This window comes from Rutilus rutilus, assembly GCF_951802725.1.
Source record: "Rutilus rutilus genome assembly, chromosome: 24".
Classification (NCBI taxonomy): domain Eukaryota; kingdom Metazoa; phylum Chordata; class Actinopteri; order Cypriniformes; family Leuciscidae; genus Rutilus; species Rutilus rutilus.
In genome coordinates, this window is record NC_140228.1 from 6,976,805 (window position 1) to 7,004,117 (window position 27,313).

At 36.3% G+C, this 27,313-nt stretch overlaps 1 protein-coding gene across 1 annotated transcript; it reads left to right on the forward strand.

Moving 5' to 3' along the window:
* Positions 1-4,096: 4,096 nt before the first annotated feature.
* Positions 4,097-26,651, forward strand: tmeff1b (transmembrane protein with EGF-like and two follistatin-like domains 1b). The gene is made up of 10 exons (XM_084398476.1): positions 4,097-4,759; positions 17,487-17,596; positions 18,316-18,445; positions 19,766-19,792; positions 21,802-21,901; positions 23,326-23,474; positions 23,631-23,687; positions 25,280-25,400; positions 25,514-25,675; positions 25,848-26,651. Exons 1-10 carry the CDS (start codon positions 4,606-4,608, stop codon positions 25,921-25,923), a joined length of 1,086 nt encoding a protein of 361 aa, XP_084254602.1. The 5' UTR covers positions 4,097-4,605; the 3' UTR covers positions 25,924-26,651.
* The last annotated feature ends 662 nt before the right edge of the window (positions 26,652-27,313 follow it).

Genomic DNA, 27,313 nt, shown 5'->3' on the forward strand with positions numbered 1-27,313 from the left:
AAATTTGTATCAAATATGATACATTGTTAATAATGAGTTTCATGATATTACTGAACTTTCTGTGTAACTAGATGGAAGTCTGTTTCTGCCTCAGAGTAACTTTATAGCTCACATTGTGACTTTTAAACGTTTTGTGATGTATTTTAAACGTTATCTCACAATGATCTTTTCTCATTTTTCCCCTCTGAAATGCAAACCATACATTCTTAACAGATCTTATTACAGAAATGTACACTATTGCCAGTTGTATAAATAGGGTCAGCGTCTTTGCGGTGGCATTAATAACCAAACTATTGGCAATTTTGATATTTTAGTCACTGTTATCTATCAAACAAAAAGCAATGTGATATTGCATACGGTGATGCCTTGAAACTTGAATGACTTCTTTGACTAATACTGTTTCCTCAACTGTAAATCTGCTTATGTTTGCACATGTATTTCTCTGTTTAATCTTGGAGGGGGAAACAGATTTAAATGTTTTCCTGCTGTGTTTCATGTTTATGGGAGCAGGTGGATCTTTAGTAGTAGGCTACGTTTGATCGGTCTGATGATGGAGAGAGTTGTGCTGGTGCTGTTTGTCTTTGTTCTTCCTTCATGTGTGAGTTACTGTAATTATTCTGCATACTGTACCAGTGTTCATTTATATCTGATTTTCAACATATATTTCAAAGATGATATATCATATTTTCAGTGATGGTGATCTCTAACTGCTATTTCCTCCGTAAGGCCTATGTCAGGTAAAATGAAATGTTTTTCATTTTGATGAGGTTTGACGTGATGTAATCACGGGTGTCGCTAGATCCGTAAATATTACTGATAAATCCTTGTCTGGTGACCTGGTAACCATTTCCCCTGGTAATATTTCAGCAATCGTGTCATGCGTGTTTCTCTCAGCTGTTTGGAATCAGAATCTTAGCGATAGAATCACGATTGATCGAAAGTCTGAAATAGTTTCCAAATTCAGTTTGATTCGTTCGGACAGTTCACTAATGCACAGAATCGTTTGCAAAGGTTTCTGTCTTATAAAGGGATAAGGTACTTTGCAAGATAGAAAACAAAAATAGGGCTGGATGAGATGAGATGAAAATGTCTCAGAAATGTCTTGTGTTGTTTGTCCAAGCTATTAGGGATCTTTCTCAGGACTTTGGATAACGTTCTGGCAAGGTTCTCTCTAAGTTATGAACAAACGTTCTTCCAGCAATGGTAATTAATGTTGGTTCAAAGTTATCCGGTCTTTAATAACGTTATCAAAACATTAGCACAACATTTTTATTTATACATCATTCATGGAAGTTTTTTTCTTTCTGAAACCTTTTATTTGTGCGTTAGTCTAGTTCTACTTACTACTTTTATTCAGATGGTCCAAAGGACGTTCAAAACTGATGTTCGCCTAATACTTTCTTTTGTTTCTTCTACTTTGGGCTTGAACTCTTCACAACATCACTAGACTCTTTACTTCTCTTTTACAGCTCCATTGAATGTTGACTATGTGACTGAGACACAATTGCTAAACAAGACATTAACATTATATCAATATTCATATATATTCACAGGAGTCCTTACAGTTGTGGCTGTTGGGTTCGCTCTCATCATAATCCTTATATTTGTTTTTCTTGGAATTTATGGAAAGAAATCTGACCACAAAAGGTTAGTTTTGTATATAGTTTGTATTTTTGTGTGTGTTTTTTTTTTTTTTTTTTTTTGTGTGGCATTTTATGTATGCAAATTGTTATAATACTTCATGGCCTATTTTATGGATACATTGATGATTGAGTTTTCATGGGCCATTTCATTTATATTGTATTCACAGGAGTTCTTCAGGAGAACTTAATCATGTAAACACTGCTAGCAACCAGCCAACGCATCATATATATGTGAACACATTTTCTTTAACCTAAACATAGAAACCAGAATTCAAGTCCTGAATCATAGTGTGAAGACGTCATGTGATCAGTCTTCACATGGATTGCCACCATTCAGTTTCAGTGAATCCTCAGTATTCTGGAAAGTTACTTTTCAAAGTAACACTTTGCAATATTGCATTACTCCCTAAAAAAGTAACTAATTCCATTACTTTTTATTGAAAGTTATGTGATACGTTACTGTTTCTCATGTGGGCTGGGCTTGTTTGTTTGTTTCTTATAACAAAAAAAGCTCTATTTTTGGTAAAAAGTAAAGGCCCTTTCACACCAGAAGTGAAATGAATAAGCCTCGGACTGAAGGAAATGCTAATTCACGCCTGTCCAGTAGAAGGCGCAGCGCAAACAAACCTTTCAGCTCTGTTGCCATTCTGGATTGCAGAAGTAGATTCAACACTATTATCTCAGCAATAAAAAATGAAACACAAATGTGATGTTTATCTAAAGTCATTTTTGCATATTCATATGGTTGAATTGGATCATCAAAAGTCAGCTGCAAAGACAAAGTGAGATGAATTTTATTCATTTTGATGAATGCTGAATCTGTTTTTGTGCAAGTGAGGAGATCCTCACATTTATTCTAAAACTACGATAACCATCATGTTTACACGGCGGACACAACGCCTCCGTACTTACTCCCGCTTTCTCTCAACATGGGGACAGGAGAGCTGTCAATCAGTACAAGGGAAAACAAAGTAATTGCGTTACTTATTTGAAAAAGTAACTCAGATATTTTTATGTAAATTTAAAAGAAATGCATTACTTTGCTAGTTACTTGACAAAGTAATCTGATTACATTACTCACGTTACTTGTAATGCTTTACTCCAAACGCTGATCCTCAGTTAGGGAAAAATAGACATCAGAAGAGAATATTGTGAATATGAAAATTTATCGCTCACAATTTGAAAAAAAATCGCTCATATAGGCCTACTGCTGGATGAGCGGCAGTGTTTGTCTGGTTTTTGTAACTCAGTCTATTAAATGTCTGTCTGTGAGATCAATAGTGTGCTTGTGTGGCCTCAGGATCAATATCGACACCACTAGCGCAGCTGGAGCATCCAGACATAATTATGATTAGTAACCCTGCAGCAAAGCATTGAGATATGGTGCATCTGTAATTACATATATATAAAGGTTATTAAAAACCAAACACATTTCATGAGGATTTTACTGTGTATTACTGTGTGCATTGTTTGTATTTAAATCCTTTAATGGCCCCTTGTGTGTATAACTCGACAAACTGCATTTAAACGGAGCTGTCATTAAACAACATAAAATATCATAATAGCTCACAGTTTTAACGTAGATGATGTTTAGTGCATCTGTGGAGAATAATCCATTAATCTGCATTTCAAAACAAATGATAGAAACCTTTTGCCTATTGCGTCATGACTCGCCAAATCACAACATTTGATTTGCAGCAGAGCAAATGCACAGCTATTTTGTTAATCCTGGCTTTTTTACAGCTCTTTTCTGTACAGTGACAGCTCATGGTGAGTTCCACATCAAGTTAAAAAAAAAGAAAGAAAGGGGGGAATAAAAAATAAATAAAATAATAATAATAATAATAATAAAAATGACCGAAAATATAATTATAGAATTATTATAGAATTTAAAAAAAAACATATTTTATATATAGGCTAACAATAGTAATTTGAAAGTATTTCAGTGACAAAATTATGAAAAACAGGTATATGCTATGGTTATGTATGGCAATACATAAAACATTCTGATGTTAAATAAGGGGGGATGGGTATTTATCTATCTGTGTAATATGGTTATTATCGTTACTAAAACTAAAAAGCTTTAAAAAAAACATTTCATTACTTACTTAAACTAAATAAAATAAACATTAACATAAATAAAATAAAGTAACTTAAACATATTTAATTTCAAGCAACATTGCTAATAAAGAAAATATAGAAATCGTAAGAAAATACAAAATAAAATACTAAAGCACAACAAAATAGCCTACCTAAATTTGAGCTCAAATAAAAATGATAACGGAAAATATTATACAAAATATAATGGGTAATGATACTATTGATGAATGAAACAATATTAGCCTAATACAACTAATTTCACAAGTCCACCACACACCACTGATTGAGACATAATTGCAAAATGAAAATGAACTGAACTGCATACTAATAATGACCCAACTGTATGCTTTCAGATTTTCAGGGGTCCTGCATTTCCTCTGGGAATTGGGGGAGGTGGTTCAGGAGTCACGTGACTGCAACCCATCCGTGCCGACCCTTTGTTGTTGGGATTTTGGGCAAGGAGATTCGCGATATTGCCCCGAAACGAAAGGATTGAAGAGCGAACGCTTTCTAAAGGACGGAAACCAGTCGATACGCGTCGGCTTTTCTCACACCTCGCAAACCAGACGCGCGAGAGATGCACACAAAGACAGAACGAGAGGCATCCGCGAGCTGTTATTGAGACGCGCACGAGCTCAAGCAACACACACAACAGCGAATCCGTGCAAATGTGCTTGTGATCGAAATGCAAGGCTGGTTTTAACCGGAGTGATGCTCACAAGGCTCACTCGGCCTTTCTGGGACACTAACACGTTTTAAAAGGGAAACATTGGAATATTTTCCGCAGCATCCACATATTGCTCCTCTTTTGTTCCCCTGCACCTTTATTTAACAGGTCAAAGAGGAGATACAGATATACATCATGTCGGTGGGCACCGGACTGATAAGGAGGACCGGACCAGAACTGTCTGTGTTCTGCCTGCTGACCATCATCATCAGCCCAGCGCTGGGATCCGTCCAGTCATCCCACCCGCAGAACGCTGACTGTGTGTCCGGCAAAGGAAAAGGCTGTTTAGGTATGCATTCACTATTTAATATGTTGCATGGAAATAAAAGCATGCTCACTTTGTATCTTTGTTGCAGATATTGCACATTTGCAGTGTGCATCTTGAAGATGGAGATTCAAAGCATGGCCTCTGGAGGCTTACGAGATGCAGGCAGTGTAGGGATGCTAAAATGAAACTACCGATGTGTTCCTGTCAAATAAACTGATGCATGGGGCTATTTTGATGTGTGTGCATATATTAACTCCTCTTTGAATGGGTTTGCACTTTGCTCGGGCTGAAGGCAGGCGTCCATCTTTTGATGCACCAGATCAGGTGAGACAATATAAAGGGAAGCGTGAACCCCACCCTATAACATCACTCTCATCAGGGGTCTGTGGTGACCACAAATTCTCATAAACTAGGGAAAGTGGTTTTGATAAATGAGATTCTGCTTGGCTTTTTTATAGCTATGTGTATGGATATTTCTCTATGGGCAATGATGAGCCAATTGTAATGTTTTAAGCCACATGTTAATCCATGCGAGCCCTGCTGTTTGTACTGTCCCGTATGGTGACCGATGGGGGGGCTTTCAGGCTCAAGGCCTGTTTGAAAAGCCTTGCATGGTGTTGTGATCTTATTTATTGTCTTGTATGGCCTACCAGACCTTTAGAAACATATGTTCATTGTTTTTGGATTGGATAATTGATGTTTCCAACCTTATCCAAGTGAAGACTTGTCATGATAGCTGAATTGCACCATTTAGTGACTTTAGGTTGAAGGCTAATTTATACACTTGTTTGTTAGTATAGTTATGGATATAATTGGTTATTAATGCACATTTTTAGGCTTTGTTGACTTTTTTTTTTTTTACAAACTGTTGACTCAGCTAGTAGTATGCTTTCACCTGATGACATTTACACACTGACTGCATGCAAAATATCACAATAAGTAGCTGTTTAAAATGTAACCTTTTAACATAATGCTCATCTTCGTCTTTTGGGGCATTATATATAATGTAAACTCTCCAGATGGGCTTTTTTTTTTCCTGGCTGTCTTTCTTTTTTAAATCCTGACACCCTTTTTGTCACCTTAGAATTAATAGAAGGAAAAGCAGCTGACAATAGCGGCCATTGTGCGCCAGTGTTTTCAGATTCAAAGCTCCAGGCACCAGTGGTTTAATCAGTGGCCGTCCTGCATAAGCGCCGGGCTGGTTTTGTAAAAGGCAGGAACACAATGGAGCGAGTCTCAGGGGCATCAGAATTGCCCTCAGCAGTTGGATAGTACTGACCACAACCAGAAAAAGCCCCTTTATTGATGCCCTTCTCCTTAGTGTCACTAATTCACTAGACATCCTATTTTTGACCGCTGCATTAATGGTGTTTCTTTTATTAAAGGGCAAGTTGGTAATTTTGCATACCTCAAAAGCTGCATCAAATTGTCATATTAAAACCCCAGCTTTGATTTCTGTATTGATAATGTTACTGGAATTTGATCCTGGATCTCAGTAAATCAATATTTGTGCTTGCATCTCTGCTCTCATATCTTGCTTTTACTCATCAGTAAATGATAAGTAACAACACAATTATTTCACCCTCAAATTAAAGGGTTTACCTGATTTAGAGCAGTGGTGTCAACTGGTTTTGCCTCAGGAACTTGATTTTTACATTTGCATTTGTTATGCAATGCATTATCAACATTGTTTATTGTACCGAAGGAACAAAATATAATTTTCTATAAAAATATTAACATTATCATCATCTGCGTAAGCCCAACACTATGTTAAATTATTGACCTGACATGAGGGGAATAGGAAAACTTGCAAATATGTTATATAACAGCAGAAGTGTAACCAAACTAACACAAAACCCCTAGGCCAAATATTATATTAGTTTGCTTCCAAGTGACATGAATTGGCACCAAATTAGTGTATAGTTTAATTGACATGAGAAGTGTTTTCTCATCACTTTCTCATCATTTTGGTATCTTATCCAGGTATGATTATATTATTGATTATTGTATATTATTGATTATTGATATGATTATCAGTTGCTTTTTGTTATTTACATTTATCATTGTTTTTTCTGGTCAAGAACCTTTCAGATGGGAACAGACCTGTAGCCCACCACTTCATGCTTAGAGCGACATAATTTAGGGGCCTTTACACAGCACAGTTTTCAACTATTAATGGAACTTTTTATATGTTTTGGCCGTTCATTTCACACATGACAACATTATTTTTGGGGGCTTGAAAACTCAAGCTTTTGGAACTGGTTTCAAGTGCGTTTTTGAAAACGATACCGTTATCGTCTCCGTGTAAACCACAAAAACGCGAATTTGTGAAAATAGTGACATCATGCGCATACGTATTGCGCGTAGTGTTTCTTTGTGCAAAGTGACATCGCCAACTAGTGGCCTGTCAGCAGAATACAGCGGGATCATTTTAACGATGTTGTCATCTGTACACGTAAAACACAAAAGAGAAACTTTTCCGTTTTTAGTACTTTGTTGTCGTGCAAACGTACCCTCAATCTTTTTTTATAATTGCATGTTTTTTCATAGAGAATTGTATAAGTAAATATTATTAATATATATATATATATATAGAGAGAGAGAGAGAAATAATGATTATTAAATATAATATTTATATGTCGATGTACGTGCATACATACCATTGTAATTCTGTGACCCAAAATGAAATCACAATCTCTGACTTCAGCAGGAGAACTGAAATGTTAGTTGTTCACATTAAGGCCGATCTAATCTCGATCCAATCTATTGTTCTTTGAATAAGCCATTTAAATTTAGCCACTTATCAGAGCTCTAATCTTTGCCTCATCTGGACAGTCATGCTGGCTCATAGCTCTGAAGCTGCATAGAATGATTTCTTTAAGTAGTCTTCTACCCATTTCCTGACCGCTCTTGAAACACGCATTGCTCGCACATCTGAGAGAACATCAATTGACATGCAACCAGCGTTTTGTATTCAAGGATGCCGAGGTTCTAAAGCAAGGCTGGATATGAAAACCCAACTCTTATAGTCATCAGTCAATTTAATGGCTTTCCATTGAACAGACAAACGGCCTCTAAATCACTCCAGTGTGAGGGAGATGCTTTATGCACATAGCTTCTCCGTAGCCCATAGGTCTGAAATCAATGGAGTCCACCGTGACAGGGCGAGGGGTCGACCGGAGGGAAGCGGTATTGCAAAGCTTTGCATAATGCATGTGTGTGGATGCAGCGGGCGCTTGCGAACCCATTTAAGGCAATATGCTCCCCCTGCATGCTGTCACGCTCTTTTAGCCCATCCTGAGTGGCTTCTGCTTTAGACGCCGGAATATCGTGCTGCTTAGTAGAATTAAAGCTGAAAATGTTTATTTTAGCAGATATAACTTAACTTTCTTTAATTGTTTAGCTGGTTTTCTGCACCATTGGAGTCACAGAAACAATTGTTTTCAATCAGGTTTCCCAAACACTCCCCTTCTGCCATTGGTCAGACAAACAGATAGCCCCGCCTTCAAACTCACGCCGTTGGTTGAGCCAGTGTTGCTATGTGGGGCTGGTCCGAATGCTTTAACAAAGGTTTTAAAAATGTAAACTAATGGTTTACTTAGATTTGTCTTTATATGGCTGGAATTGGGATTAGAAAGTCCTTGGTTGCTTTTGTTTTAGATACTGAATATTGTGCTTTGTTTAGTAGAATTTAAGCCGAAAATGTTTATTTTTACCATATATATATATTTTTTTTTATTGTTTAGCTGGTTTAAAGGCTTAATGTGCAATTTCAGTACCACTGGAGTCACAGAAAGAATGACTGTTTTCAGTCAGGTTTCCCAAACACTCCCCTTCTACTATTGGTCAGACAAACAGATAGCCCCGCCTTCAAACTCACACCATTGGTTGAGCCAGTGTTGCTATGTGGGGCTGGTCGGAGTGCTTTAACACATTTTTTTAAACTGTGAACTAATGGTTTACTTAGATTTGTCTTTGTATATTAAACTGAGATTGGGATTAGAAATTCCTTGGTTGCTTTTGTTTTATATACTGAAATATTGTGCTATGCTTAGTAGAGCTGACAGATAGCCCCGCCTCATACTCACACCATTGCTTGAGCTAGTGTTGCTATTTGGGGCTTGTAGGATGTCAGCTAAGATCAGCTACTGAGATTTGTCTTTGTATATTAAGCTGGGATGGGAAAGAACATTTTAAAGCAAACTTTTTGGATGAGCTCATCTAACATATTTTTGGTACGTCGCTTTATACTTACTTGAATTTAGTGTTTTTGTCATGTAACATTTTCCGTCATTCCATCAAGGTGTGTTTTGGTCCTGAAATGTTTAACTCTGTTGTCACGCTTGTGGATTCTGTCAGTTCCACACTGGCGTATAATTAAGAGGCAATTATTTTAAGGAAGCCCGTCACAGATGGTGCCTTCAAAGAGGCCCAGCCCACATAAACCACAATTACTCCCACCCAAAGACACTGCCAAATTGACCATGCTGGTAGTCCTTTGTTTCCTTCTTCATCTGTAGTTATACCATCACTTTGATGCTTAAACTAAATCTACTTCAGAAGATCTCCATGAAGAACCGGTTCCTACTTCTAGTTATACTGATGGTTCTGGTATTGTTGTATTCTTTACAACAAGACTATAACTTGTCGGGATTGCAGTGCATATTTTAAAGATGTTAGATGATGTATCCCTGTAGGTAATTGACTGCAAAATTGAGGTTGAATCAAGTTTATCAAACTAAATTAATGTTGCTAACAGTGTTGCAGATCAAAGCAGCGGTGGTTTCTAACCACTAGACCGCACGAATGTTGTACTCCTTAACCGTAACGGCTGATGGCTTCATACCTTTGAGTCTTTGATCTCACAGCCTTAGACTAAGAGATCTGTATCACGACTTGTTTGATCTCAAAGACCTCAAACTAATTATAACAGTACAGCTCGACTGCTGCAAGTGGATTCTGGTTGGTAGTCATTAACAGCAAGAAGCTCTAGTCATCCACTCTCTTTTTAGGACGTTTACCACAACTGTCAAACAATCATTACTGGTCATGATATACATTTGGCTTCTTTGAAGTCCTTTAAGCGTCTCTATCCTTTAGCTATACCCATCACCCACCTATGTCTTCAATGCCTATCCTCTATAGGTCTTTCTCTCCTTCTTAATACATGTATTGTCTTTTTTGTGTGTGTGTGTGTGTGTCCCTAATATGCCGGAGGCAAAGAGGCACTACAGAATGGAGAAAACCCGTATAATACTCTCAACCCTCACAGCAGTTTACAGTTGTACAATTAAAGCACAGCCCGGAGCACACACACTCTGAGAGATAGGGTTACTTTATTATTCTTAAAGCAAGTTTAAGCCGAACTTGAGTATCTAGGTAAAATCGTGTATTAGTGTCAGTAAGAAGAAACTGTTGATAATGTGTAGTTTTGTGAATCAAATGTGATCTATAATTGTTATCTATCTTACATTTTTTTTAAAGAAGTAGTGTGTATATAAACCCATCTATGATTCTATGTAAAGTTATATGTTGACCCATTGTGTCTACATGCTGTGCTCTTATCCTGGGTCTGTTTTCACAGTGCTGGACTCTTGACACACTTGAATTTCCATACTGGTACAAGCTGGTTTATGTTGGCATTAAAGGTGCATTTGCATAATATGGCTAGGGCATTACAGCTCCCTTTAGACTACATTCAGACTGCAGGTAAATGCGGCCCAAATCCAATTTTCCTGCTCATATGCGACTCAGATAGGTTTTTGTCATGACAATGTGAACGGCACAAACCACATGGAGTCTGATCTTTTCAAATCTGATGTGGGCCACTTCCATATGTGGTCCTTAATCAGAGACAGGTCAGATTTTAGATCAGCCTAAACAGTCATATCGCAATTCATGCAACTTTTATGTCACTCTAAATCAACATTCGTCACAAGTCTGCGCTCATGGGAGTCGCTTCAAAGATTTTACATACGCAAAGTTATCAAGACAGTTGCTAAAGGTAGTCAGTGAAGGACTGTGATGTGTCAGAACTCATAAGTATTACAGTGACAGCTCTACTGTATATACAAGCTTCAGTAAACTATGGAGTGCAGCAGGGATCTGTGTTAGGCCCTCTATTATTCTCAATATATATGCTGCCACTTGGAAATATTATAAGGAAACATGGAATTAGTTTACATTGTTATGCTGATGACACTCAAATATATATTTCATCACGGCCGGATGAAAACGCTAAATTATCCAAATTGACAGAGTGTGTTAAAGATATAAAAGATTGGATGACGCGTAATTTTCTTTTATTAAATCCAGACAAGACAGAGGTGCTACTTATCGGTTCAAAAAACCGCCCACAAAACCTCTCACAATACAACTTTAACATAGTAGGATGTCCTGTTACTTCATCCACTACAGTAAAAGACCTGGGTGTTATACTCGATTGCAACCTGTCTTTTGAAAATCATATTTCATATGTTACAAAAACAGCCTTTTTCCACCTTAGAAACATTGCTAAGCTACGTAATATGCTATCAGTTTCTGATGCAGAAAAGTTAGTTCATGCATTCATGACCTCGAGACTAGATTACTGTAATGCTTTATTAGCCGGTTGTCCTGCATCCTCAATAAACAAGCTACAGTTAGTCCAAAATGCAGCCGCTAGAGTTCTTACTAGATCAAGAAAATATGATCACCGATTTTAACATCACTACATTGGTTACCTATAAAGTCCCGTATTAATTACAAGGTATTGCTACTGACTTATAAAGCCCTAAACGGCCTAGCTCCAGTCTATTTAACGGATCTTCTATCGCCCTATAATCCATCGCGCTCTTTAAGATCACTAAATTCGAGGCTTTTGGTCATACCTAAGATATCCAGATCCACCAAAGGAGGGAGAGCATTTTCACATTTAGCTCCAAAACTCTGGAATAGCCTTCCTGATAGTGTTCGTTGCTCAGACTCGCTCTCCCAGTTTACAACTAGATTAAAGACGCATCTCTTCAGCCAGGCATTCGTATAATACTTTTAATCTTACAGTTAAATCCGACCTCTAGTTCATAAACGCCAGAGGAGAACTGGCCCCCGACTGAGCCTGGGTTCTCCCAAGGTTTTTTTTTTTTCTCCATTGGGTCACCTGATGGAGTTTTAGGTCACCATTAGGTCACTTGATGGAGTTTTTCGGTTCCTTGCCACTGTTGCCTTTGGCTTGCTCAGTTGGGGATATTTTGGGGATTTTTAATTTTATCAATCAATAAATCCCACTAGAAACAAACCTTGTTGTATTATTTTAATTGAATACTTGTGAAGCTGCTTTGATACAATCTGTATTGTGAAAAGCGCTATACAAATATACTTGACTTGACTTGACTTGACAAGCAAAACACAAGGGCTCATGTCATAAGTGTTTAAAAACTGCTCTTTCTTCACACGAGGGTCTTTGTTTTTCTATTTCGCCTGTGCATAAATTTCCTGGCTTCGGCGGCAGATCACACTATAAATAGACATGTTATCACTTACTTTAAAGGGATAGTTCACTTTGAAATTAATTTTTGATATGTTTTAGCTTACCTCAAGGGCATCCAAGATGTAGGTGTCTTTGTTTCCGCAGTAGTTTCAATTTTGATATTTTTAGGTCAAACCGTTCTTGTCTGTCAGTCATATAATGCAGGTCTATGGTCACTGTCTCAAAACACAAGCACAGAGTCCAAATTAAAACAATTCCCCATCGTCCAAATTAAACAATTCCCCATCGTAAGTACACATTGATGGCCTAAGACACGAAACGAGCGGTTTGTGTGAGAAAACGAACAGTATTTATATCGTTGTTATCTCTTGAACACAGCACACGTCCAAATGATCTGACGGCGCGGGCGGGTATAGATATATACATAGATGTCGCCTTGGCTACGGTTTCGTTCCAATGAACTGCAGTAGCGAAGGCGACATCTAGTGTATACATCTATACCTGCCCGCGGGCGGGTATAGATGTATACACTAGATGTCGCTTGGCTATGGTTTCGTTCCAATGAACTGCAGTAGCCAAGGCGACATCTATTTATATATCTATACCCGCCCGCGCCGTCAGATCATTTGGACGTGTGCTGTGTTCAAGAGATAACAACGATATAAATACTGTTCGTTTTCTCACACAAACCGCTCGTTTCGTGTCTTAGGCCATCAATGTGTACTTACGATGGGGAATTGTTTAATTTGGACGATGGGGAATTGTTTTAATTTGGACTCTGTGCTTGTGTTTTGAGACAGTGACCATCGACCTGCATTATATGACTGACAGACAAGAACGGTTTGACCTAAAAATATCAAAATTGAAACTACTGCGGAAAAAAAGACACCTACATCTTGGATGCCCTTGAGGTAAGCTAAAACATACCAAAATTTTATTTCAAAGTGAACTATCCCTTTAATGTCCTCCGTGTTTACTTCCATATGATAGCGTGCTGCATTACAATTCAGGACGATGCTCTGTTCACACTGGAATCTGATATTGGTCACATTATAACAACAATTTGAACAACTATTAAAAAAAAAATCTGATCTGAGCAATAAATCGGAATTGAGCGCTAAGGCTCGCAGTGTTTATGTAGCCCTGGACTCAAATTTATACGATACTTGTATTGAACTTCTTTCAAAAATATCTTTAATGTGTGAAATGTTATGAACTTCTACTAGGATAGGCTTCAGTTAAATAGTCCTTTAGACGAGAAAGAGGGTCTAAAGTTAAGAGATAACGTCACAGCTTCCTCCTTTTTAATAAGGGACACTTTTGCGGGGTCTATTGACCCATTGAGGAGATGAGTATCGACTGGTCTTGAGCGGATGAGCTGTTTGGCTTCAGGCAATGGACTGATGTCCTTATCTTTCAAATGGCATTGATTCCTGTCGCTGCTCTGATTATCTTTACGCAGTGTGAGATCTGGGTCTCCCCTCTGCCCCACACACACTGTGCATTGTATTTGTTTGGAGATGTACACTTGAAACTGGGTCAGTTCAGATGAGAGACGTTTAAGGAATGTCCCATTAAGGAACTAGTTGAATGAGGTTTGTTGTGAAGGTTAGGCCTTATCAGTTGGTGTATTTGTCATTTGTGCATCTCAGCGAGTTCAAGTTGTTTTGTATTGGTGAAATAGACTGGCATGAATAGTACATTGTAAAGTGAATACAGTAGTGCATTTTTGCACTGAAAACAACAACCTTTGTTTTCACAAAAACCTTAAATATTGCTTACACTGCTATATGGAACTTATATGATGTGGCAAAATCTGTCAGCAGCATTGACAAAAAGTTTGGTTTATGGTTTATGGCTAATTTTTTGATTTACTCTTTTTACTGTTTACTTGTTTTTAATAATGTTTGAAATTTATATTAATTGATCCAGTTGTTTTTGCTGTGGCCATGAGTCAGCATGAGTAGCAGATCTAGTCTGCCAAGATCATTCCTTACCATGGTATATATCAAAGTATCACCATGGTATTATCTCCGATGTCACATTGTCCTACTCTTTTGAGTCTATGCAGGGTGTCCTATATCATATTTCTTGTGAAACTTTCATTACTTTAATCACTTTTTACGTTTATTACTATAAAGGCATTACTGTACCCAAGCTGTGAAATCCAGCTCACTTTGACAGTGAATTTATTAGCACTATCGCTCTATTCCCACAGGTGCCAGACCAACACGTAATTTATCACAACACTTTAACACCTCCACAGATTAACCTCTCGTCTGATTTAAACAGCCTTATTAATTAACTTCTCAAGCTGCTCCTCCAAACTTCACTTGTCTAAAGTCTGTGCATTGGTTTTATCTGGAAAACTTCCTCTCTCTCCAAAACCACTTGGCTGGGTTTCTGTGGCCGCAGCATTTGTGCCATTTTCCAAATGCATGCGCGGCTCGGCCGCATGCCAGCAAGCGTCTGTAGTGGCTTTAAGTGTCTGCTCCTCATTAACGGGCTGTCTTACGCCTCGTCTCATCTGCCTGAATTTACACAAGGGTTACGGCTGCCCGGTGCCCTTCATTTGCATGGCCAATGACCTGCTTTGCTCATAATTTAAATGAAATTTTCAGTCATATGGGGCGTTATTATTATGGGCAATCTAGCTCTCTTTGAAGAGCTTTTTTTAGAGAGCTATTTAAAAACTAAGAATTAAGTAAAATGAAAAGATTCTGAACATCCATTCAAAGTCTGATATTCGCAACACTTATAATACAAACCGGTTGTCACATCTATAACCTATAACCATTTTTTCATATATTTTGATATAGTGTTATCGTAGGGGGTTTGGTTGTCCAGGTTTAGTGGTAATATGTTGTTCCAAACCTGAATGACTTTCTTTTTTTGTGGAGCAAAAGTTTTTGGCCAAATAATGAAAGTCAATGGGGTCCAAAACAACCCTGGACCTTATTGACTTTCATTGTATAGACAAACAAACACTGTCTGAGGCATTCTTCAGAAAATATTTTTTTATGTTCCACAGAAGAAAGAAACTCATACAGGATTGGAATGAGGGAGAGTACATTTCTGGGTGAACGGTTTCTTTAGCCCGGTCTCGAAGGTTTTGTCAGTCCCAGCTGTGTGTCAGATGGAGGATCTGGCCTTTCTTAATTTCTGTTAATAGGCTTCATACTCGCAGCTAGTGGTCTGAAATATGAATGACAGTTAACAGCTGTTGGACACATGCTTTTTACAGCTGCTTTCTTCCAGCAGTCTGATTTCAGATCAGTATGTTTCACATCTTTGATAATGGGTGGATGAAGCTGTTCCTGGGCAAGAACTATAAAATAACTTCCTGGTCCCATTATAGAAGGTTGGTTTATGGTATGTGGATGAACATTCATATAGACCCTCATTAACACAGTTATAGCCACATTCAGACTCATTAAACACAGACATTTGTTAGCCACCTGAGTTCTATGGAACTTTTTTTTTTTTAACTTTTTTTCTCGGAATTGCGAGTTCATATCCCATAATTCAGACTTTATAACTCTCAATTGTGAGTTGACATCTCACAATTTTGAGAAAAATGTTAGAATTGTGAGATATAAACTCGCAATAAAAAAAGGTTTGCGACTTTGTCTTGAAATAAAAAGCAATCCAGACTTTTTTTGCTTGAAAAGTCTAGTTTATCGCACAATTCCGACTTTATAACTAGCTATTCCGAGTTTATAACTCCTAATTATAAACACATTTGCGAGAAAAAAGGCAGAATTGTGAGAAAAAACGTTGCCATTACCTTTTTTTTCTTTTTTATTCTGTGGTGGAAACAGTTCAGTCTTGACTAGGCGATATAAAACATATTTATATGTATATATATATATATATATTTTTTTTTAAGTATAAGACAGAATAGGTTAGTGCTAGCCTACACTTTTTGTTCAGCATGAAATTCCTACCTGAACTGCACTTAGTGTGATAATCATGCATTTTCGCTGAATGTAAAAGTGCAGCTATTTCTATGGAAGCTTGTTTCCGCCACAAAATAAAACATTTTAAAAGATAATTGCGACTTTTTATCTCACAATTGCGACTTTACATCTCGCAATTCTGACTTTATTTCTCAGAATTGCGAGATATAAAGTCAGAGTTGCGTGAAATAAAGTCGCAATTGCGTGTTATAAAGTCAGAATTTTGACTTTTTTTCTCGTAATTGCGACTTTATATCACGCAATTCTGACTTTATAACACGCAATTCTGACTTTATAACACACAATTGCGAGTTTATATCTCGCAATTCTGACATCTTTTCTCAGAATTGTGAGATATAAACACAATTGTGAGATATAAAGTCCAAAATTAAGTTGGACGGACTTTTTTTTCTTTTTCTTTTTTTTACCTCAGAATAGTTTAAATATCTCACAATTCTGACTTTATAACACACAATTGCGACTTTATAACACGCAATTGCGACTTAATATCGTGCAATTCTGACTTTATATCTCCCAATTGCGACTTTATTTCTCAGAATTGCGACTTTATATCTCGCAATTGCGACTTTATTTCCCAGAATTGCGACTTTATAACACGCAATTCTGACTTTATAACACGCAATTGCGACTATTTCTAGAATTGCGACTTTATTTCTCACAATTCTGACTTCATATCTCGCAGTTGTGAGAAAAAAAGTCACAATTCTGACTTGATATATCGCAATTGCGACTTTATATCGTGCAATTCTGACTTTATAACACGCAATTGCGACTTTATTTCTAGAATTGCGACTTTATTTCTCACAATTCTGACTTCATATCTCGCAGTTGTGAGAAAAAAAGTCACAATTCTGACTTGATATATCGCAATTGCGACTTTATATCGTGCAATTCTGACTTTATATCTCCCAATTGCGACTTTATTTCTCAGAATTGCGACTTTATATCTCGCAATTGCGACTTTATTTCCCAGAATTGCGACTTTATAACACGCAATTCTGACTTTATAACACGCAATTGCGACTTTATTTCTCAGAATTGCGACTTTATTTCTCACAATTCTGACTTCATATCTCGCAATTGTGAGAAAAAAAAGTCAGAATTGTGAGATAAAAAGTCGCAATTCTTATTATTTATTTATTATTCATTGGCGGAAACAAGCTTCCATAATTTCCTCTATGAGAAGGTTGAAAAGAAACAAGCATGCCTACAAGTAAAATGTTTTTATACCTTGCAAAATGATTGACCAACAGGTTTGTCAGTGTTTGGTGTTTAACCAGTGTCTGTTGTGTGTCTTCAGATTTGTCCGAGAAGAAGAGCGACCTGCGTGTGTGCGACGCCACCACATGTCGTTACAGCGGGATCTGCCAAAACAATGGCGCTGACATCAAATGCGTATGCCAGTTTCAGGTACAGGTTTTACTTCTTTTATTTATTACTTTGTAACACTGTTTTTATGAAAACGTTCCGATTCTAAATTCTGATTGGAATAAATCGCATATGAAGCCTTTGCTCAGCAACCATATTAGTCGCCTGCTGATTTAAATGCTCAAGCTCTGTAAAGCAGGATGGATTCTGATTGGCTGTCGTTGTTTTTATCGTTCGTCTGCTGGAAAAATTGTTCTGAAAGGTGATTCCAGTGATATCGTTTCTCTGTGCCGATATCGTTGTAGTTGTGCTTTGGACTCTGCTATTCTTTTATATTTAGAACTATTTTTAAACTACACTCTCTATCGTTATAGTAATTGTCCTTGCTGTGAACAGGCCTTTAGAGATACATTGATTTTTTTTTTTTTTTTACTTTTATGATTATAGTCATTGTTCTCCTATTGTGGACTTCTAATGGCTTCTGGTCCTCTGAGAAAAATCGTTGAACATTTGAGAATTTTTTTTATGTGATTGTTCTTCAGAAAATCTCTCAAATTATAAAGCTGAATCGATGGTTTAGCATTTACCTGCATTCATTTTCCCCCTCATTGATCAGCGAGTCATCTAAGGCATATTAATGTGAAAAATCACGTCAGAAGTGGCTCAACTCAACTCAACTCAATACTGCATATCCAGCTCTTCAAAAGCACCAAATGTCTTGTTGTATCTGAGAAGCCTGTCTTGTATCGTGTTTGCCGCAGTGCTCTAAGAGCTACGTCCCTGTGTGCGGTACGAACGGAGACACCTATCAGAACGAGTGCTATCTGAAACAAGCAGCCTGTACCCAGCAGAGACCCATCTTTCTGGCCTCTGAGGGCCCCTGCTATCCTGGTGAGTCCACACTGTCTCCTCCACTTCCTGAAATGAAAACCTGACATCTTCTGCCTTAGTTCACATTACACTGACTGTGCTCATTTTAGTAGAACACGATTTTTTCACAAGATTTTTTTTTTTTTGGGTGGCTGGTGTATTAAAAAAAATATTTTTTTTATATATATATATATATATATATAAACATATGTTTTTTTAGAATCCAAGGACTGTGCATCATTTGCATGTCAATTTTATTTTTCGCAATAGAGGAGAATTTTGGATGTTAGAAACCTTTGCCATTTCCATGCATTCTTTTTATGTCAAGTATTTAAGTATAATCAAGTTAATAACACAAATTCTCAATAATCAGATTGAGAATTGATTACCCATAAAATATTATAATAATAAAAGTTGTATTAGTATAACATTTTATGGGTAATCAATTCTCAATCTGATTATTGAGAATTTGTGTTAATAACTTTATTATATTTTATTTATTATAAAACAGAGAAACTCATACAGGGGCTTTTTTTTTTTTTTTTGTCCCAACATTATGAATTTCAGGAGCATTTCTATGGAAGCTTGTTTCCGCCGCTGAAAAAAAAGAAGAAAGTATTCTGACTTTTTTTTTCTCACAATTGAAAAAAGAAAAAAGTCCGAATTATCTTTACTGTCACTTTTGATCTATTGAATCTGGAAAAAAAGCACACTGACCACAAACTGTTAAATGGTTTACCTGTGAGTTGTTCCCAATAAGACCAATTTTGAAATGATCTTTTAAATATGGAAACAAGCTTCCATACATGTCTGTCATCTTCACTGACATTTTCCTTACTTTTTGACACTAATTTCATTTTGTGAATTAATTGTATAAAATAAATGTTTATTTATTTGATAGTTAATGCAAATATGATTACTTTGTATATACTCTGTGATGCAAATTATCAAGATATTCATTCAAATAAAAGTTCGTTCTGATATTTTTGAGGGCCTCTGACGGGCCACTGGTGACAAACTTGCCTTCAAGGGACAATAGATGTGCTGCCTTTGCTAAGTCCAAATGAACAGAAATTCTATTTTAACACTCTGTTTATATGAAGAGGCTTATTTTACAGACTCTAATGAGCAGTGTGATTTGATACATGACAACCTTTATTTTTAGCTCTAATTAATCTCATGATTTCTTTTCATCCACAAATTACATGCCATGGCTCATAATAATTTGATATGCGTGTTAATAATGCATTATGCAAGGACCGTGATAATACGCTCCTGCTCCCACTGTGTGAACTCTGTATATATAGTTATAATAAGTTCTCCCAATTTTTTTTGTTCCAGATAGCAGCTCAGGATCTGGAGATGGAGGTTTGTTTTCTTTTCTTAATATATGTATTTTTTTGACCCCCGAGTAATATCAAGGAAATTGAAACCTGGTCATTTCTAGGATTTTGACCTCCAGACTTCAAATGATGTCAGAAATGGGTCACCTCCCAGCACTCGAGAGCTCTGTAGATCATCCAAAACATGCCATCCGAGGTTATTTTTATCCTCCTCATGCTGAAGTTGCCAGTTGTGTGATAAAAGAGTGACCCCGCGCCGTGCTCGGTTTAAAGATGAAGGCTTGTGTGTTCGGGCCGCTGTAGAGCTGTCATTACTGTAAATTACAGAGCGCTGCAGGAACGCAGCTCAAGTGCTGTTGAGTGTGTTCTCGCTCAGTGGCCACTTCTGAAATGCATGTTATGCCGCTGAGTATTTTTAATCATTCTTTTACTTAAAAAAAAAGTAAGTCTTCTTTAAAGTGTAGATTATAATATTCTCGTTCCTCATTTTCAGTTGCCAGAATTTCTCTATTTGAGCTTGTCCCCTACAGACTTTTATAGTGTATATGAATATAAAATAAAATAAAAATCTGTATTTATAATAATAATAATAATATATTATATAATAATATTTTTTAAAACAATAAAAATATAATTATATATAAATATAAAGTAAATATATAAATAGTGTTAAAATCAGGGAATTTCTACTAAGAACTTTTTACTAAGAACTTCAGAACTTTCTTTGTACAATTTCACTTTCTACAATCATGAAGTTATCATCATACCTGGCATATAAAAACAATTTCCAAATGCTTCTTTCATATTTTCAGTGTTATTTTAGTTTTATTTATATTTTGAATATGTATATATGTATATGTATGTGTATATGGGTCAATGACGTGACGGGTCATTTTTTTTGTCCAAAGGCCTTAATAATAATAAAAAAACAAATATATAACATCCAAAGTATGTAAGGTAGAACAGCTTGATCTCTTTTACTGAATCCAAAAGGTTTTAATTATATTTTACTACATATAAAGGTATTTTAAAGATTTTGAAGTGTCAAAAGGTCATTCGGTAAAACCGATATAGTAAATATTTAAATGGAATAATATTGTTTTTAATAACTAAAGGAACTACAATAATACAAATATAAAGCAGATTTTTTACATTTCCCCTTTTCTCCTTTCCCTGTGCAATGTTTTACTTGAATATGTTGGAGTGTTTAGAGTAGTCAGAGATCAGTGATCATTTTATTTCATATTTCTTCTGTGGTACACACTATATACTATCTGAACATAAAATATCAGTTCAATATCAATATCTCCATCTTGTAAAAAATGACAAAAAACAGTGTTAATTGATTGTACAAACCACAAAATCTTATTGTTAACACCTAGGCAAACTAAAAAATGGTTTCAAATATAGTTATATCTCCATTCAATTTTTTTACACTTTTAAAAACCTTATTCATCAATGACCCGTATGTGTATATATATATATATATATATATATATATATATATAGCCTCTCTCTCTCTCTCTCTCTCTCTCTCTATATATATATATATATATATATATATATATATATGGCTTTCATGTTAATTTTATTTATTAGTCATTTTGTCATTTTATTAGTTTTTTTTTATATTGATAATTAGGTTTGATTTATTTTTATTTTGGTAATAGTTTTTATTTATGTCCAGTTAACAATTGTAGTGATTCAACTTATTACAGTTTATTCCCATTTCTAATTTTCATTTAGTTTAAGTTTTTCAACGAATATTTATATTTTATTTTATTTTATTTCAATTCACAGTTTTTGATAGTTTTAGTTAATGATAATAATTCTGCTGTGAAGAACAAATGGGGGGAAACGGTTAAAAAGCAGTTACATCTTTAAAGTACAGGAATAATATATAATGTAAAGGCAACAACAGATATTCCGAACTGTTTCACAGCATCTCTTCTAAAGTTATATATCTCCTCATAAAGCTATAATGTAAGTTTTTTTTTTTTAAATGTAATTTAATTTGTGTTATCACTCTTACAGAATATGAGGGATCAGGCACAGAATCGGGCAAGAAAGTCACAAAATGCAGCAACTGCAAGTACGGCGCTGAATGTGACGAAGACGCAGAGGACGAGGACTCGTACGTACTGCATTCATTTCTCTATGATTTCTGCTTATGTTGTCTGGACAAATTTAGCAGAGTACCCAGGAGTTGGTAATTAAAGAGTCCTATGCTACTTCATGCCAGCACTTTAAAGTAATGAATGTATGAAGTTCACAATTGGAAACAACTGCCATTGTGTATAATAATATAAAAGCACGAATGTTGGAAAGACTTCAGCTCTATCAAAGCCGAGGAAATAACATCGCTCCCATGAGACGGGGGGAAGCATTGCAGTACTTTTTTTTTTTTTTGTATCAAAAGTTTTTCTGCCTGGTTCGTTTTACTTTTGCATTTCCATGCCAAGCTCTAATGAAGGGTATGGACTAACTCCAGGAGCCACATGAGATTCAGGGAGCCCAGGGAAAGACATATTCCTGTGTCAGCTCTCAAATCCTCACAGCTAATTAGAGTTACATTTCATGAACCAGCAGGGGGAGACGATTACACACAGGACACGTCTAAGCGCGTTTCAGGATTGATACAGTGTGGCCGATGTAGTGTGTGAGATTTAGTAGAGCACAACTGCAGCTCTGAGTGATCTTATTAGAGACTAGATTTAACAGGCATCAAAACATATTGGTATCCGTGTTATTTAATATCATGTTTCCATTAAAAGTTGCACATTTAAAGGAATAGTTCACTTAAAAAATGAAAATTCTGTCAAAAGTTGTTTCAAAACTGTACGAGTTTCTTTCTTCTGCTGAACACAAAGTACGATGTTTTAGAGAATGTCGGTAATCAAACATTTGATGAATCCCATAGTATTTTTTTTTTCCTACTATGGAAGTCAATGGGGAACATCAACTGTTTGGTTACCGACATCATTCATCCATTCCTTGCGAATCGAGGGATTTATTCGATAAATGTGTTTCCATCGTAGTTTACGCACATCTTCTTATCTGATAAACAATTTATCCACTTCAACTGAGCACTTCAAAGCATTTTTATAATTTATGCGCATCTTGACGTCTCCATTCAGCGTTTTGTATGCGATATCTCAAAATGCACATACAAATAGGTGGATGGAAACATAGCTATTATAGTTTTTGTTAACATTTTGTATTATATTTTATGTTTTTTTGTGTTCTTGTAATTTTATTAGCTTTTTATAAATATGTCTATTTTTTTTTTTTAAGTTTTAGTTTTCATTAGTTAAAACTTGTTGCCTTGGCAACTAGCTGACTTTTTTTTTTTTTTTTTTTTTTTTAATTTATTTGATTTCAATGAATGAAAATGGTTTTAGTTAATGAAAATAACCCTGATAGACGACGTTCAGTGCTTTGTCAAAAGCATTTGTTGCTGGTGAAGTGCTTTTTGTACCAGCAAAACGTTTGTTTATGCCTTTGAATAATTCATAGCACAAATGAGACTCGCCTGTTTAAATGTGCCTGTTGTTGCAGCTGTTCGTGTAAAATCGACTGCAGTGGGCACAATGAGAATCCAGTGTGTGGCACAGACGGAAACTCCTACCACAACCCCTGCCTGGTGCGAGAGGCGTCCTGTATGAAGCAGGAACAGATCGATGTGAAACATTTAGGGAGATGCCCAGGTCAGAGCCCGTCACAGTAACAGCACTGATACATAAAGACAAATAGTCTCAGATAACTCACTGTTTTATCCATAGTTTCTTTATTTGCTTCATGTGAAGTTTTGAATGATAGTTTGTCTACCAGAGCCAATCCGTGTTTGTCTTTTCATCACTCAGATAAAGACAAAGCTAAGAAAACTGAAGCTGGACTTCCCTACAAGCCAGAATTGACTGGTCAGTGCATCTCTAATCTTGATCTCTAATGTCACTTTAAAATGGTGTTCACAATTTTACTTCCATAATGTGAAATATTTCATTGTGATTGAGAAAAAAAAACATGTCTTTATCTATTTTGTATTGATTGGATAGTGAAATGTGTCTCTATATGGAGTGGTTGGAGGGGTATTATTGTATATTAATATATAGTATATGCTCACCAAGGCTGCATTTATTTGATCAAAAATACAGTAACACAGTAATATTTTGAAACATTACCACTGTTTTCTGTTTGAATATGTCTTTTACTTTACATTTATTCCTGTGATCAAAGCTGAATTTTCAGCATCATTACTCCAGTCTTCAGTGTCACATGATCCTTCAGAAATCATTCTAATATGCAGATTTGCTGCATTTCTTATTATTATATATGTTGAAAACAGTTGTGCTGCTTCATTTCAGGAGCTTTTTTCATGATTCTTTGAAAAGAACAGCATTTATTTATCTTCTGTAACATTAATAATGTCTTTAATGTCACTTTTGATCAATTTAAAGGAGAACTCCGGTCAATTTTAACATTGAGCTAATTTTTTTGTACATTTGGAGTGCTGTCAATACAGAGAACAACGACAAAAATCTGTGTTGCCTACACCGAGTTATCCTCGTTTTAAAATTTGCACCCTGTTGACTTCAATGGGGCAAGTTTTAAACCTGCTTTTAGGCTCCTAACATCCTTGATGTGTCATTACAAGTGCACAGGTCATGTGAGTGATTCCTTCAGAGTGAACGCGGGTGAATCTGACTGCAGTAGATGTGAAAGATATTAATAAAAATGATGTTTATTCAGCCAGCGCACATACCTGTATTTACATCCTGTTTTCGGTCGAAGTCCACAGTAATCGATTGTCGAGTTCACGCGCATAGGTTTAGTTACCTATGATCACGCGCGTGAACTCGACAATCGACTACTGTGGACATGACCTGTGCACTTGTAATGACACATCAAGGATGTTAAGAGGCTAAAAGCAGGTTTAAAACTTGCCCCATTGAAGTCAACAGGGTGCAAATTTTAAAACGAGGATAACTCGGTGTAGGCAACACCGATTTTTGTCGTTGTTCTCTGTACTGACAGCACTCCAAATGTACAAAAAAAATGAGCTCAATGTTAAAATTGACCGGAGTTCTCCTTTAATGCATCCTTGCTGAAAAAAAACCTTTTTTGGTATACCTGTGAGTTGTTCCCAATAAGACCAATTTTGAGCTCACGTTGACCAAAAACGATCAGATTCATGTTGTTATTGCAGTTATGTAGTCATGCAGTCAACATATTTTAAGTCAGTTCAGTTTTATCAAAATTCACTTCATAAAAGCCCACTGCAAAAGCTTTACGGTGAATTTTGGACTTGTAATGTTAAATGCATGTTCATTGTGTTGCCTTTAATCTAGAATCATGGCTGTTTGTAATAATGTAGCTTATAAAGTAAAATGCCTCAAACTGTCACATACCCTTCATAAATTGCACTGCTCAACTATATAGTTCTAGCTAAATCTGGGAGTTAAATGTGCCACTTTCAGCAATAGAGAAGTAAAAGTAGATTGATCTATTTTAGACCCAGCAAAAGCCGGTGATGGAAAAGGATACGGCTGGATGCCCGTTCCCTGCACAGACGACTACGCCAACTTCTGCGTCCATGGCCAGTGTGAATTTAATTACGGCATCGCCTCCTGCCGGTGAGCGTCTGGTGTTTGCTTGCACAGAACTGCGTACATCCTATCAGGTGTTCGTGAAAAAAAAAGACATTTCTTGGAAAATGAGTTTCCAATGGTTTCTTGTATTTCCACAGGTGTGATTCGGGTTACACGGGGACACAGTGTGAGGAGATCGCCGACTTTAACATCCTGTATGTGGTACCCAGCGGCCAGAAACTTCATTATGTGCTCATAGCTGCTATCATCGGAGCCGTGCAGATCGCCATTATTGTGGCAGTGGTCATGTGTATTACCAGGTGAGTGCTGGAAGAAACAAGCAAGGGAATACAATAGCGTTTGGTAGATAAAAATCTTCCAAAAGCATGCATTAATGCACTTTCTTAATATTGAATGTTCTATTTACCCCAGTTTAACACTCTGTTTGATTTTTGTTGGTGTGTAATATCATTTTGTTTTTGTTTTTTACAGGAAATGTCCTAAGAATAATCGTGGAAGACGGCAAAAGCAGAACTTTTCATCAAACAACACTTCAAGGATGATGTAGCTTGTTTTTATTTTATTTTTTTATACTTTTTGTACCAAGTGGATTACAGTTTTAATGTGCTTTTTTGTTTTGTGCTTTCTTAACTCTGGACAAAAAGGTTATTTTTTTTTCTTTTATTTCATTATTTTCTTGGATGGTGCCTTATTGTTTTTTTGTTTTCAGGACATTTTAGGTACTTGATGTCAGTGGCAAACACTGTCAAATGAATGATAAAAGCCAGCTCTTTTTTTGTCGAGTTGTTTTTGTTTTTCCTTTAGGTTGTGGTGCCAGGTTTTTTATTTTTTTTATTTTTAACGTATTGTTAAATGTAACTCTCGGCACACAAACTGTACCACAAAAACGGACGTCCTCAGTTTTCATGGAATGTTCTTCTTTACTGAAAATATTAACTGTCTTTAACTGCCCCCTTTGATTTAATTTTTATTTCCTCAAGTCTAACATAGCTGAACACCAAATTTAATTGGACACGAACAAGTACGCCGACGAAGTGATGACGTTTACAGTTTCTTTTGAAGGGAATTCCAGAGAATGAAATGCAATGTGTTTGACTAGCTAATCTTATCAATGTTGAAATGTTTGTAGTTTTTATGTTCTAATGTTATCGGTGTTGTTAATGTTGAAATGAACATTATTGACATTAATTTAATTCTATGAACTGCATATCGCATGACCTGTGAAACTGTGTCCAGTGCTGTAGATTTAATAAAATTTAATTCTCAGTCTTACAGATATTTTCGTTGCCTGTACACATGCACACAGTGTAAAGTTCATTGGAAAACCTTGAGTCATTCGGATGTGGCTTGGTCCTAAGTAATGCGATCTCTCAGAGTAATCTAATCATAGGAATGCATTTCATGTAATTTGACCAGTTAAAATCATTAGCATCACCTTTACAACTTTACAAAATGTCTTAAAGGGATAGTTCGCCCCAAAATCATTTAAGAATTTCATGTGGTTCCAAACCTGCAGTGACTTCAGTTCTTCTGTGAAACGTTTTGACGTTTGGACAAAAACGTGTTCAACAGAAGAAAGAAAGTTCAGAACAACATGAGTAAATGATTTTTGGGTGAACTATCCCTTTAAGAGTGACATCTTGGGTTATCGAGTTATTAAATTAACAGATTGCATTGAAAAGCAGGTTTGAACAAAAACAAGATCTGATCGCAAAAGTTTGACTTTGCTCACGTGAGATTTTGTGTGTAAGAAAGTGGTGTCATATGAGCTGAATGAAGAGTTCTGGAGAATTAAGTAAGCCTTGGTCAGCTACGATATGAGTGATGAGTAATTCTAGGCGGCCCAGGGTTTAAGAATAGACTGCAGCTGGTGGCATCATTTCACAAGTTTGTACAGTCCCATCTTAAGGTGGATCATCTTCCCCAGGTTGCAACAT